Here is a 13,962-nt window from a genome sequence, read left to right on the forward strand (position 1 = left end):
ATCAGTGGGGGGCTGCGAACTCCCAGAAGGGGCTTGCAGGCCCTGCCAAGGGTGCCACTCTCTGGTTTCCAGATCTGCCCTGTGCTTAGTTCTAGCTGCCTTATAGCAGTTCAGCCACCTAAGGGCTGGACAGGAACCCATGGGAGCTGGGAACAGTGGGCGGGAGCAGGTGGGGCGCAGGCACCTGGGTCAAGAAGATGGACTCTGTGCTCTTGGTGTCCTCATCTGACAGCTGGTCTGCGCTGAGGCGGCCGGCAGCATCGCTCTGGGGGGACGTCTCCTCACTGTGCACAGTGGAGTCGGAGCAAATGGGAGGCAGTGGCACGAAGGTCCGGTGGGGCATGGGAGGGCCCCCCAGGCCCTCGATGGGCATCTCTCGCTCCACAGAAATGGTTTTGGTGGGAGGCGGCTCCGTAGTCAGCTCTGCCTCTGACTCCAGCATCTCCTTTGAGGGAGATTTGATCATCACGGATGGGTGAGGGAGAATCATAGGCTGCTTTGGCACCTTGGGAACTTGAGTTTTCACCTGTCACGGGAGAAGGGCTGAATTGGTCTGCTTCCTAGTCAGAATCTCTGTTCCTGGACATAAGCAGCCTAAGGCCAACCCGTACAGCAGTCAAAGCACTGGGGTAGGTCTCATGGGGAGGGAAGGGACAAAAATCACACTTCGTGGGCATCTACGATGTGCCTCATACATGACATGTTACGTTTTATTTACACCTCAAACTACCCAGTGAATAAATGTCCTCATTTTATAAACAAGAAAACGAGGGCTCAGAGAGGTAAAATGACTTGTCCAAGGCCATAGAGTTATTCAGTGGCAGAGGCTCCGGGCCTCATTCTGGATCCCTGACTCTATCACTCTGCCCCTCAGTAGCCTCATTCCTCTGATCGAGGTGTCCTGCAGTGCCGTGACTTTCCTCAGGGACTCCTAGGAGGGCCTGGGGGAGATGGCCCCACATTTTCTGGAAGGTGGCAGCACCAGGCCCCTATCAGAGTGCCAGTCCCTGCACCTTATACAAAGACCTATAAGGCAAATCTCTCTCAGGGTTTAGACCCAAGGAAATAATACTTTCCCACTGCACTGCTCAGCTTTCTTAGTTAGCAAAAGCCTGTCACCTCCCCTCCATGCCTCTGCTCATCTGCCAGGAGAGAGCCATGCGCCCAGCTTCCCTCAGCTGGGCTTCGTCCTGCTTCCCCTCCCTAGTTACCCGGTGGATTGCTTATTCTCTGTCAGAAGTCTCTAGTCTACTTACATCTGTACTTTGACAGGCCATGCAGTGCAGTGGAAAGGTCTCAAGCACACTCTACCTTTTGAGCTCACACAAGGGGAAAACAGTCCCTGCCTGCCTATCTTGCAGAGTTTTCCCAAGTGAGATCTCAATGGTGTGCTCAAATGTGCCTGGTGAGCTAGGGAGTGGGAAGGATGACTATTTTATACAATAAGGTTCTTTTTAAGTATATCCTTTTTGAAATACATAAAATCTCAGTGTTTAGATTTGAAGCCTGAGGGACCCAGTGTTTTTTCAGAAGCCATGCCTCACAGTGGCCAAAACTAGTGCCATTATTTGCCAGCTGGTGGGGAAGGGGCCACATTGACTCCTCCCTCTCTCAGGTTTGTGCTGGAGGAGTGCTGGGGATGCTCTTCCTCTATCCCACCACCACTCTCCTGAGCAAAGACTGGGTAATCTGACTGGCCAGAGGTTGAGAGTCACTGGGTCCTGAATGCTGGACTGCTGAGCAGGCCATGTTATCTTCCATCTGTGTTCTCACACAGAAGCCTCACACCGCTTTCTGGTTCCACTTTGGGTGGGTCCAGGCCTTGGTCTGGAGTGCCAGCAGCCTTGGTCTACGTAACTGAGTAAAAGGCTGTACATCCACCCCATCTCTGGGAGCACCTTGGGGACATGCAGGCATCTCCAGCCTGCCTGCAGCCCACACCATACTCTCCGCATAGCCCGTGCTGGAGGTCAGACAGCATTTACAGAGCGCTGATTCGTTTCTCATGTGGCCACTGGGGTGTGTGTTTATCCTCCATTAGTTGCAACGATGGTGGTGCCCCTGGACCCCAACACTCCCTTTTAACAAGTAAGTTATTTCACCTCTCTGAGCCTGCTTCCTTCTCTGTGGTGAGGATTACGGGGGAGCGCGTGTGCACGTTCTCAGCATGGGTGCTCTGTACACAGGAGACAGGATTACGTACTGAGCATCTGGCTCACCCCGATTCCACCCCTCCCCAGCTGCCTGACGGGAAGGGAAGTAGTAGGACCCTTAGAGGAGGCAGCAGACGGGGGCAAAGATTATGGAAACCCTCTGGATTTCTATTGCTGGTTTTAAATGCTGCTCTGGTCCCCTGAGGGCTCAAGACAAGAGCTTGGCTGTACACAGGCAGACTCTAGGGGGAGGGGCCTAGGGAATATCTTTATTTAACTTCTGGGGTCAGCAATGCCCAGTCCAGCTTTTGGCTGTAGGAAGACAAAGTTCAGGAGGGAGAAGCATTTCACAGAAATTTCTGAAATCCTTTGGATGAAAGAGGGATCTTACTTTATGGCATCCCAGAAGTTAAGTCTGGACCACTAGCTGAGGGGAGGCACCGAGGGGGCGGACCGCTCTCCACACCAGGAAATGCTTCCCAAGAGTCAGGCAGGAGATGCGTATTCTAGGGCTGGCACAGCCATTCATGATACCAGGGGTGACGTAACTTGCACTGGTAGGGGGTTTGGGAAGTTAATAATGTATCAATTTCATCCAGTCCTCTCAGCAGCTCAGAGGTTTTAGAGTTGAGAAGCTGATGCTCAGAGAGTGGAAATTTTGCCCAAGTTTAGGCAGTTATGAGAAATGATGGCACCAGACTGACATGTGGGTCTTCTGACTGATTTCCCCCCGCTTCTCCACAGTGTGTTTCTTGGACCTCAGTTCCTCTGGAAAATTAGGGGATCAGACTCAATGCCCTCCCATACTCCTCCCTACTCTAATTTTTGGGTGTCTGACTGTCTTACCTCTCCTGGGTATATCTGTATGTCATACAGTGAGGGAAGGAGAAGACAGCACTGCTGCTACAAACCTAACAGAAGGCTCCCAGGCGTTGTGGGTGGGAGTGGCTCTGCTGCCAGGGTGATCTGCAGCATTAAAATAGGCTCCACTCCCTCTGGGCTTGGGGGTCCTGCCTTTGAAGCCTTACCTTCCGAGAGTCCTTCCGAGGCATCAAAATATGATGCTTAGCCTTTACTATCTTCCTTCGAATTAAGTGGATTCCCAGCCGCTCCTGGAGGAAGCTTTTTAGCAGTGGTGGGACCCCTGGAGCCATGATGGGAAAATAAGATTATTTTGTTAGCTAACATTTACTGGGGGCTTCTATGTGCCAGGCACTGTTCATGTACATGTATAACCTTACTTAATTCTCACACCAGCCCTAGGAGGTAGAAACCTATATCATGCCTATTTGACAGATGAGGAAACGGAGTCACAGAGAGGTTAAGGAATTTGCCCGAGGCAATGAAGACAGTGTAGAGCAGAGATTAGAATACCCTACTGTCACTCCAGAGACCCAGGACTCTAAACGCCTCCAGCTGCTGCATCTTGGACAGTGGGCTCCACTAGTGACGCGGCAGCTACTGCGTTCAGGTGTTCTGGGAGGGGGAGGGCTCTGCAGTTCGGCTTCACGCTCCTCCCCAGCTGGGAAGTGGGGAGTGAGGTCGCAGCAACTTATCCCACAGAGCAGAGTGTCATTATGGAGCTCACACAGGATCTAGATAATTCTGTGTTGCATTTCCAGTGCTGCCTTTTTTTTTTTTTTGCTGTGTGACTTTGGGTAGCCTGTGATTCTCTCTGATCGTCAGTTTCATCTTCTGTGCATAAGGACAATAATGCCTGCTTCTCAGGGCTGCTGCTGGGATGAGTCAGTGCGAGCATGTGCTCAGCAGCCTCTGCTGTTTTCTACAGCCGCAGTGCACTATGAAGCTTGTCCACCCGTGACACAGAGCAGAGCAGGGCTTGGCACTGAGGCAGGGATGAGGTTCTCCACACTGCTTCTTGGGGACTGGGCTCAGGGGGCAGGTTTGCGGGTACCATACCTCGTGTATGGGCCACCAGAGGGTTGTTGTGAAAGATGAGCTCACAGAGAGATGGGAAGAGAGCTACCGGCAGGATGGCATCTTCCTTTGCAATCTGTAAGGAATGCAGGAGAGCATCAGATTGACACCACCCCGCACCTCTGCCCAACTGCTTCTAGGCCCTACAATGCAGGGCTGCATGCCTGCAAGGTCTGGGGTGGGAGTGGGGCTGGGGGAGTGAGGCTGCTGGGGACAGGACTTACTGCTGGGACTGTCTTATCTCTGCAATTTCACCTAGTCTGACCTAGTCACAGAGCTAAGAGAGGGCATCCCTGAGATCCGAAGGATGGCAGGAGGCGATGAGTGAATGCAGTGGGGGATGCAGTACATGTCAAAGAAATCTCTGTATTAATCGAAACATTCCCTCTAGTTTCTGGGCATACAGCTAGACTGTTTCTTCTTGCCTCCTAGGCAGCTAGACGTGGGCCTATGACTCAGTTCTAGCCAATGCCACCTGCGTGGAAGTGATAAACGGGCTATGCCATTTCCAGGTGCAGCCCATTCAAAACCTCCTGCAGGATCCTCTCCTCACTCATCCATCTTTCCACCAGTTGTGTGCATGCATGCTCAGTCGCTAAGTCGTGTCTGACTCTTTGCGACCCCATGGACTGTAGCCGCCCAGGCTCCTCTGTCCATGGGATTTTCCAGGCGAGAGTACTGGAGTGGGTTGCCATTTCCTGCTCCAGGGGATCTTCCTGACCCAGGGATTGAACCTATGTCTCCTGCATCAGCAGGTGGATTCTTTACCACTGAGCCACCTGACCAGTTGCATAGGATTCAGTAAGTTCTCTTAAGGTCCTATGGGATGACAGAGCTATGGCCAGAAGAGATCTAGGTCTCTGAAGAATCATATGAAAGGCCACCTACCAGCCAGGAATATCCACAATGGGTTTTGTAAAAGCAAGAAATACACTTTTGCGTTCATTGACATTTTTAGTTTGTCACAGCAGGTAGTATTACTTCCTCTAATGCAGAGAGGAAACATTCCATACAAAGAAGAATGTGTGAAAGATACCACAGCAAAGAGGAGAAACCCTGTTGGATGGATTTAAAGAAGGCTGCTGCTGCTAAGTCACTTCAGTGTGACACTTCAGTGTCCGACTCTGTGTGACCCCATAGACTAGTGTGACTAAAAGCAGAGAGAAAAGGTGGTTGGTGCAAAATGAGACTGGAGATGCAAGTATGGGCCGGACCAAAGTTTATTAAAGATGTTGGTCCATAGAGAACCTATTAGATGAATTTTTAGAAATATGAAGACCTAGGCTATTGCTTCAGGAGGGGGATCCAGATGACAGAGTAAAGAGGATATGGAGCTCACCCCCCCTCCAAACACATCAAAACTATATCTACACATGGAACAATTTTCATGGAAAACGTTATGGCATCTGGCAGAAGAGCTCCTAAACCACCAAGGCTACAAGAGAGACTCCCACATAATCAGGCAGGATGAGGAGAAAGGCACTTGGTCAGGACCTGTGTCCCTGGGAGGGGACTAAGAGGAAGAGGGAGACGGCGTGGTGGATACTATCCCAGGGAGTGAGTGGGTCAGGACACAGACAGGGTGTCCAGTCCTGGGGTCCTACACAGAAAGGGCAAACCCTGTGGCTGTTTGGAGAAATGCTGGGACAGGCTGGAGAAAGGCTGAAGCCTAGACTGCACTGGTGAGGAGGGTGTGGGTGCTGGCTCACCCACAGACAGGGCAGGGGGTGGTCTACCCTAGCAGCTGCGGCCATGCCACACTCTCAATCTGAGCTGAGTGAACACCCCAGGCCAGCAGTGGATCTAGGGCAGTCAGGTTCTAGGAAAAGAATCCATTTAGGGATGCAGAGGTGGTGCGGGGGGCCTGGTGGGCAATGGTGGCCACTGCTGGCACTTACACAGAAGCAGCCCAACTTCCTACAGCTTGAGCAGCGCTTCAGTTCCCACAAGCACAACGCCAGGATTCCCAGTCCCAGCCTAGTGAAGGCTCCAGCCCTGCCCATTCTGTGCTACAATTGTGCACTAGATCTGGGCCGACCATAACGGGGAAAGATGCAACTTGGACTGCAGCTAAGTAGAACTGCAGACGCCTACACAGGCACAGCGCTGGACCTCTGTAAAGCACAGGAGCCCCTTACTTGTGCGCTCCCCTCCTTCAGGGCAAAGGCCCCAGTGTGGGAGAAGGAAAACCACACACACTTAAAGGGAACAGACTCAGCCCGAATCAGACCCTCAAGGTTTCCACCCCCGCAGCTAGGCAGCAGACCCTGCCCCTTGACAGAGTAGCCTCTGCCTCTGCTGGTAGCCTCACTCTCTGCTGGAGTGCCAGCTGACCCACACCAGCCCCACCCTCTATCATAGAGGCCAGCACCCCTGAGGAAAGACCGGGCTGGTGTCCACCTCAGATCCAGCTCTCACCTCAAAGACACTGGGGACACCCAGACAACATATGGTACTCCCACATAAAAAACATCCGTTCCAGACCAGGGATTGGCCAAGATGGTGGAGTAGAAAGACCCTGAGCTCACCTCTTCTCACAGGCACATAAAATCACAACTATTTACAGAATGACCATTGATGACAAGGACCAGAACCTACCAGAAAAGATACAGAACCAGCCTGCCAAATCCATTAAAACAGAAACAGCAATTTAGGCAAAATGAGGTGAAATAGGAACATGTTCCAGATGAAAGAACAAGGTAAAACCTCAGAAGAAAAACTAAGTGGATATAGGCAATCTACCTGAGAGTTCAGGGTAATGATCATAAGGATGACCAAAGAACTCAGACAAAGAATGCATCCACAGAGGAAAAGCTGGAAGTTTTTAAACAAAGAATTAGAAAATATAAAGAACAACCAAAGATGAAGAATGCAGTAACTGAAATGAAAAATACACTAGAACGAACCATTTACTACCATTAACCCAGCAATTCTACTCCTGGATAAATATCTGGGAAAAAAAAACAGTAATTTGAAAAGGTACATTCATCCCAATGTTCACAGCAGTATTATTTACCACAGCCAAGATAGGGAAGCAACCTAAGTGGCTATCAACAGATGAATGGATAAAGAAGACGTGATACACAGATATATACAAGTCACTAAGACTCATCCATAAAAAGAAAATCTTGCCATTTGCAGCAACACAGATGGATTTGGAGAGTATTATTCTAAGTGAGATAAGTGTGATGCAGAAAGAAAATATTGTATGATATCTTTTATATGTGCAATCTAAAAAATACAGGAAATGAGTGAATAAGAAAGAAGCACACTTATAGATACAGAGAACAAACTAGCAGTGACCAATAGGGAGTGGGAAGGGAGAAATATAGGTGTAGAGAAGAAAGATGTATAAACCCTTAAATATGAAATAAGTTACAAGGATATACTGTACAACACAGGGAATATAGGCATTATTTTATAGTAATTCAAATGAAGTACCTTTAAAAACTATAAATCACTATATTGTACACCTGTAACATATAATGGGCTGGAAAAAGCACAAGCTGGAATCAAGATTGCCGGGAGAAATATCAATAACCTCAGATATACAGATGACACCACCTTTATGGCAGAAAGTGAAGAGGAACTAAAGAGCCTCTTGATGAAAGTGAAAGTGGAGAGTGAAAAAGTTGGCTTAAAGCTCAACATTTAGGAAACAAAGACCATGGCATCTGGTCCCATCACTTCATGGCAAATAGATGGGGAAACAGTGGAAACAGTGGCTGACTTTATTTTCTGGGGCTCCAAAATCACTGCAGATGGTGACTGCAGCCATGAAATTAAAAGACGCTTACTCCTTGGAAGGAAAGTTATGCCCAAGCTAGATTGCATATTCAAAAGCAGAGACATTACTTTGCCAACAAAGGTTTGTCTAGTCAAGGCTATGGTTTTTCCAGTGGTCATGTATGGATGTGAGAGTTGGACTGTGAAGAAAGCTGAGCACCGGAGAATTGATGCTTTTGAACTGTGGTGTTGGAGAAGACCCTTGAGAGTCCCTTGGACTACAAGGAGATCTAACCAGTCCATTCTAAAGGAGATCAGTCCTGGGTGTTTCATTGGAAGGACTGATGCTAAAGCTGAAACTCCAATACTTTGGCCACCTCATGCGAAGAGCTGACTCATTGGAAAAGACCCTGATGCTGGGAGGGATTGGGGGCAGGAAGAGAAGGGGATGACAAAGGATGAGATGGCTGGATGGCATCACCGACTCGATGGACATGAGTTTGAGTGAACTCCGGGAGTTGGTGATGGACAGGGAGGCCTGGCGTGCTGCGACTCATGGGGTCGCAAAGAGTCAGACACGACTGAGCAACTGAACTGAACTTACATAACGTTGTACAGCAAGCATTCTTCAATTTAAAAAAATTTTTTAAATCACACCCAAAAAATACCTAGGAATAAACTTAAACAAGGGTATGAAAGACTTGTATTTGGAAAACTATAAAACTTTGATGACGGAATTTAAAGATGATTCAGTGAAATGAAAAGATATCCCATGATATCTTATTATTATTAAAATGGACATACTACCGAAAACAATCTACAAATTTAATGCAATCCCTATCAAAATGCCCATTACTTTTTTCTGAAGAATAGAAAAAATAATTCTAAAATTTTTATGGAATCAAAAAAGACCCAGAATTGCCAAAGCAATCCTGAGGAAAAAGAACAAAGCCGGAGGTATAATCCTCTCATTCTACAGACTATACTATAAAGCTATGGTCATAAAAACCATATGGTGCTGACACAAAAATACATACATCAATGGAATAGAATAAAGAGCTGTGAAATAAAGCCACACACCTACAATCAATCCATGACAAAGGAGGCAAGCATATACAATGGAAAAAAGACAGTCTCCTCAATAAGCGATGCTGGGAAAACTGGACAGCTTCGTGTAAAAAAAAAAAAAATTAGAACATTCTCTTGGGAATTCCCTGGCTGTGCAGTGTTTAGGACTCCATGCTTTTACTGCCAAGGGCCCAGGTTACTTAGACGCTGGTTGGGGAATTATGATCCCACAAACTACATGCCATAGCCCCCAAAATAAAAAGAACATTCTCTTACAACATATACAAAAATAAAACTCAAAACAGTTTCATCCCCTAAATTTAAGGCCTGAAATCATTAAAGTCCTAGAAGAACACAGGTAGAACACTTTGACGTAAATTACAGCAATATTTTTTTGCATTTTCTAAGGCCAAAGAAAGAGCAAAAATAAACAGATGAAGAAGTCTAATTAAACTTAAAGCTTCACAGCAAAGGAAACCACTGATAAAACAAAAAGGCAGTCTGTGGAATGGAAGAAAATATTTGCAAATGATGCAACTGACAAGGGGTTAATATCTAAAACAAACACCTCATACAACTCATTATCAAAAATAAAACCAAATAATCCAGTTGAAAAGTGGGCAGAAGATTTTTGTTTTGCTTTCTACCACTTTATTTTTTTAATTGAAGGATAATTACTTTACAGAATTTTGTGGTTTTCTGTCATACAAGAACCAGCCATAGGTACACCCATGTCCCCTCCCTCCAGAACCTCCCTCCCCATCCCACCCTTCTACTTTATCACAGAGCCCCTGTTTTGAGTTCCCTGAGTCATACAGCAAATTCCCACTGGCTATCTATTTTAATATGGTATTGTAAATTTCCATTTTACTCTCTCCATACATCTCACCCTCTCCCTCCTCTCCCCCGGCCATGTCCATAGGTCTGTTCTCTATGTCTGTTTCTCCATTGCTGCCCTGAAAATAAATTCATCAGTACCATCTTTCTAGACTCCATATATATGCATCAGTATATGATATTTATATTTCTCTTTCTGACTTACTTCACTCTGCATAACAGGCTCTAGGTTCATCCACCTCATTAGAACTGACTCACACGTGTTCCTTTTTATGGCTGAGTAGTATTCCATTGAACATATGTACCACAGTTTCTTTATCCACTAAGCTGTTGAAGGACATCTAGGTTGCTTCCATGTTCTAGCTGTTGTAAATAGTACTTGGGCAGAAGATTTTAATAGACATTTTCCCAAAGATATACAAAAGGCCAAAGGTCACATGAAATATGCTCAACACCACTAAGTATTAGAGAAATGCAAACCAAAACCACAATGAAATATCACCTCACATTGTCAGAATGGCTATCATCAGAAAGTCTACTAATAACAAATGTTGGAGAAGATGTGGAGAAAGGGAAACCTTGTACACTGTTGGAGGGAATGTAAATTGGTGGTATTGGCCATAAAGAAAATGAAATAATGCCATTTGCAGCTACATGGATGGACCTAGGAAATATGCTTAGTGAAGTAAGTCAGAGGAAGACAAATACTATATAATATCATTTATATTGGAATCTAAAAAATAATAATAACAAAAGTGAATGTATATGCAAAACAGAAAGTCTCACAGATACAGAAAACAAACAAAATTAGGGTTATGGGACTAAGAGATATAAACTATTATATACAAAATAGATAAGCAACAAGGGTATACTACGTAGCACAGGGAATTATACTCATTATCTTGTAATAACCTATAATGGAATATGATCTGCAAAAATACTGAATCACTATGCTGTACATCTAAAATTAACACAATATTGTAAGTCAACTATACTTCCATAAAAAAATATGAAGACCTAAATTTGACAAGACTGGGAAATGGATTATTTGTGTGTGGGGAGGAGGGATTTTCAGGAGAGAGAAGTATCAAAGATGACAACCAGGGTTTGACTCAAGTAGCTGAAGGAGTCAACAGCCCAAGTAACTCAGCTATTGACTAAGATACAGAACAGTGGAAGAACATTCAAATTTGAACTGGTAAGATCATTAATTCACTTTGTATATGTCTACTTTGGAGGTGCCTTTTAGACTTCCAAGTAGAAATTCACATAGGTCTGGGGTACAATAAGGAGTTAAAGGTTTATGAGGCACTGGTCATAGGCAATGGATATGTGAAGCCAGTCTCAGGAGAAAATACAGAGGAAGAGGAGAAAGAGATTCAGAGTAGGCCTTGAAGGACTCTGACATTTGATCATCTAGACCAGAGGTCAGCAAACTTTTTCTGTCAAAGGCCAGATAATAAATGTTTTAGGCTCTGCAGGCCATTCAACCTCCATTGCAACTACTCAGCTTCACTATTGTAGCAACCACAATAACTTTTTATAGAACACTATCCCCTCAAAATGCAGAATATACATTTTTTTTTCTAAGTGCACACAGAACATTCACCAACCTAGAATATAGGGTGGACCATAAAATAAGTTTAAATACATTTCAGAAGGATGAAATCTTACAGATTACGTTATCTGACTACAACAGAATTAAATTAGAACTCAATAAGTATAAGTTATCTGGAACAGCCCCCATATATTTGGAAGTTAAACCACTCACTTCTAAACAAACCATAGGTCAAAGAAAAAATCACAAAAAATTAAAAATGTTTTAATTGAATGAATATCAAAACACAAAATTTATTGAATGCAGCTCCAACAGTGTTTAAAGAAGATATTTATAGTTGCTTATATTAAAAAGAAGAAAGGTCTACATCAACGATCTAAAATTATACTACTTAGGAATCTAGGAAAAAGAAGAGTCAATTAAACTCATTGTGAGTAGGAGAGAAATAAAATTATGAGCAAAAATCAATGAAATAGTAAACAGACAATAGAGAGATCCAAAGAAAGCAGTAGCTAGTTATTTTTCTAAGTCAATAAAAGGGTAATTTCTATTTTGGATCAATAAATAGAAAAGATGAAAATTACCAGTTTCAAGAACAATAGGATAATCCATAATATTGATACATCTACGGTCCACTGATTTTTGACAAGGGTGAGCAGACCATTCAGTGGCAGAAGAACAGTCTTTTCAATAAAAGGTGTTGAGAAAACTGCGTATCTACATACAAAAGAATGAAGCTGGACCCCTACCTCACACCATATATAAAGATTAGCTCAAAATGGATCAAAGACCTAAATGTTATGACTAAAATTATAACTCTTAGAGGAAAACCACCTGGGGAGTTTGGCTGTACTAACTGCTTGCCTCAGGACCAATGTAAGCCGGGTTTCTTAAAAGTTGCTGGCATTTCACACCTGAGTAGGGCTCAATTAGTGGGGCTTACAGGAAGTTTTATAAGACATGGAAAAATATGTTAACATAAAACTTGTAAATGAAACACATATTAAATCTATTCCATGGACTTTACATCTGCGGTTCTCTTTGGTTTAAACATGTCTCAAGTCACTCAACCCTCAATCTTCACCTCACTAAGCTCCCTGATTTCCATCTCAGCTTAAACACCACTCTCAAGAGTACCTTCCTTGGTCCCAAATATGAGGTGAGACCTAACCTTCACATAGTTCATAGCACTGTGAATGTCTTCGCAACACTGGGCATGTTTATACTGTGATCATTTGTTCGCTCTGTCTTCCCTGTAGGTGACAAGCTCTGTAAGGGCAGAGGTCAAATCTCTTCGTAATTGTATCCCCAGTGCCCAGCACAGAGCCTGGAACATGGTGAGTGGTAAATCAATACCTGTGACTGAATCGAATGACTCCTTTCTCTGCCTGCTTGCCTTCTGTTTCCCCCTGAGAACCCCCACCCTGAGAATTCCTGAACCTGCATTCTGCTGATGCAGGGAATGGGAGGGTTGGCTTTCAGGCCAGAGCAGTTCACACCCCACCCTCCCATCTGCTCCTGGGGAAAGAGGTAGAGAAGCCAAGAGTCACCTTGTTGTAGGCCAGGCTAAGGTATCTCAGCTCTGGGAAGGGTGGGGCCAGCGTCTGGTTCCTTGCCTTCAGTGACTTCACGGGAAGAATCTCGAATATGGGCGGAAGTGCACATACCTTGGTCGTCTTAGAAGGAAAAGAGTCAAAGTCAAAGCGCTGTGGTGATAAAGAAGTGGACCAACAGACCCTTCCTAGGGAGGGTGGTGGAAAGAATGACCATTCCAGAGGGGCTGGCCCAAAGGAGGCTTCTGGGGTCATAAGGGGGGCATGTCACCAAGGGCCTAGAGTTCTGGCTCCAAGTTCTCTGATGTCACATAGTTAGTTCGTTCTCTTATACCCGAAGTTCCAGTCTCAAGTTCTCTGAAGCCAAAGGATGGCACAGCAGCAGGGCAGACAGCAGAAGCTCCCTGCTCACCTCCCACTTTTTGCCCTATAGTGGCTTATCCTGAACTTGCCCTTCTATACAGTCGGGTTAAGATTTCTCCAGAAAGCAAAAGGGCAGGTACATGCTCGCATCATTAAGGGGACTCTTCCTGGTGAGGAGACAGAGCAGGAGTGAGCTGAGCCTTGAACTACTGCTCTGATGCACTCATCCAATCCTACAGTGGAGGGTTCTTCATTCCAGGATGAAACAGCAGCTAAGTCCTAGATGACGATCAAGTTGAAAAATGGAAGTTGCTGGATTAACTATGCCAAACTCAGTTTACTCACTGATTCCTTGAGTTAGATGGAGCCAAAGGAAGTCACAGGCTCAGATGACTGGCTTCAGATGAACTTGATTCATCTAGGTGCCATTAACTGCTGTGTAATCTTGAGCAAGTCACTTATTTTCACCTGCTCATTCAATGACCGTTTGTGGAGCACCTACTTTGGGCCAAGTATTTTGTTTCTTCCTGGGCTCCACGTTGTACAGCCACAAATGGATGAGTCATGGGTGAGAGTAAAACAAAAACCAGTGATGGTGCTTGGGAACTCTCCTCTCAGGGAAATCGGAATGCAATCTCCCAGAGGCTGGAGGGGAAGGTGGTGGCAGTCTGTTAAGGCATCTCCTCAACTGTGCCATTCCCGATCTGGAGGGAGGCCATGTGAGCCAAAGAAGGTAAGTCAGACTGAAGCACAGAGAAGAAAAAAC

At 45.4% G+C, this 13,962-nt stretch overlaps 1 protein-coding gene across 1 annotated transcript in view; it reads right to left on the bottom strand.

Moving 5' to 3' along the window:
• The window catches only part of XRRA1 (X-ray radiation resistance associated 1), a 68,002-nt gene that overhangs the window by 2,590 nt on the left and 51,450 nt on the right, over positions 1-13,962 (bottom strand). Inside the window, exons 12-15 of the mRNA XM_010848868.1 lie at positions 12,831-12,956; positions 4,074-4,167; positions 3,182-3,297; positions 185-526 (exon numbers count right to left, since the gene is read on the bottom strand). Coding sequence (XP_010847170.1) covers positions 185-526; positions 3,182-3,297; positions 4,074-4,167; positions 12,831-12,956 — 678 coding nt within the window. The remainder of the gene's footprint in view (positions 1-184; positions 527-3,181; positions 3,298-4,073; positions 4,168-12,830; positions 12,957-13,962) is intronic.

This window comes from Bison bison, unplaced genomic scaffold (assembly GCF_000754665.1).
Source record: "Bison bison bison isolate TAMUID 2011002044 unplaced genomic scaffold, Bison_UMD1.0 scf7180017864276, whole genome shotgun sequence".
NCBI lineage: Eukaryota > Metazoa > Chordata > Mammalia > Artiodactyla > Bovidae > Bison > Bison bison.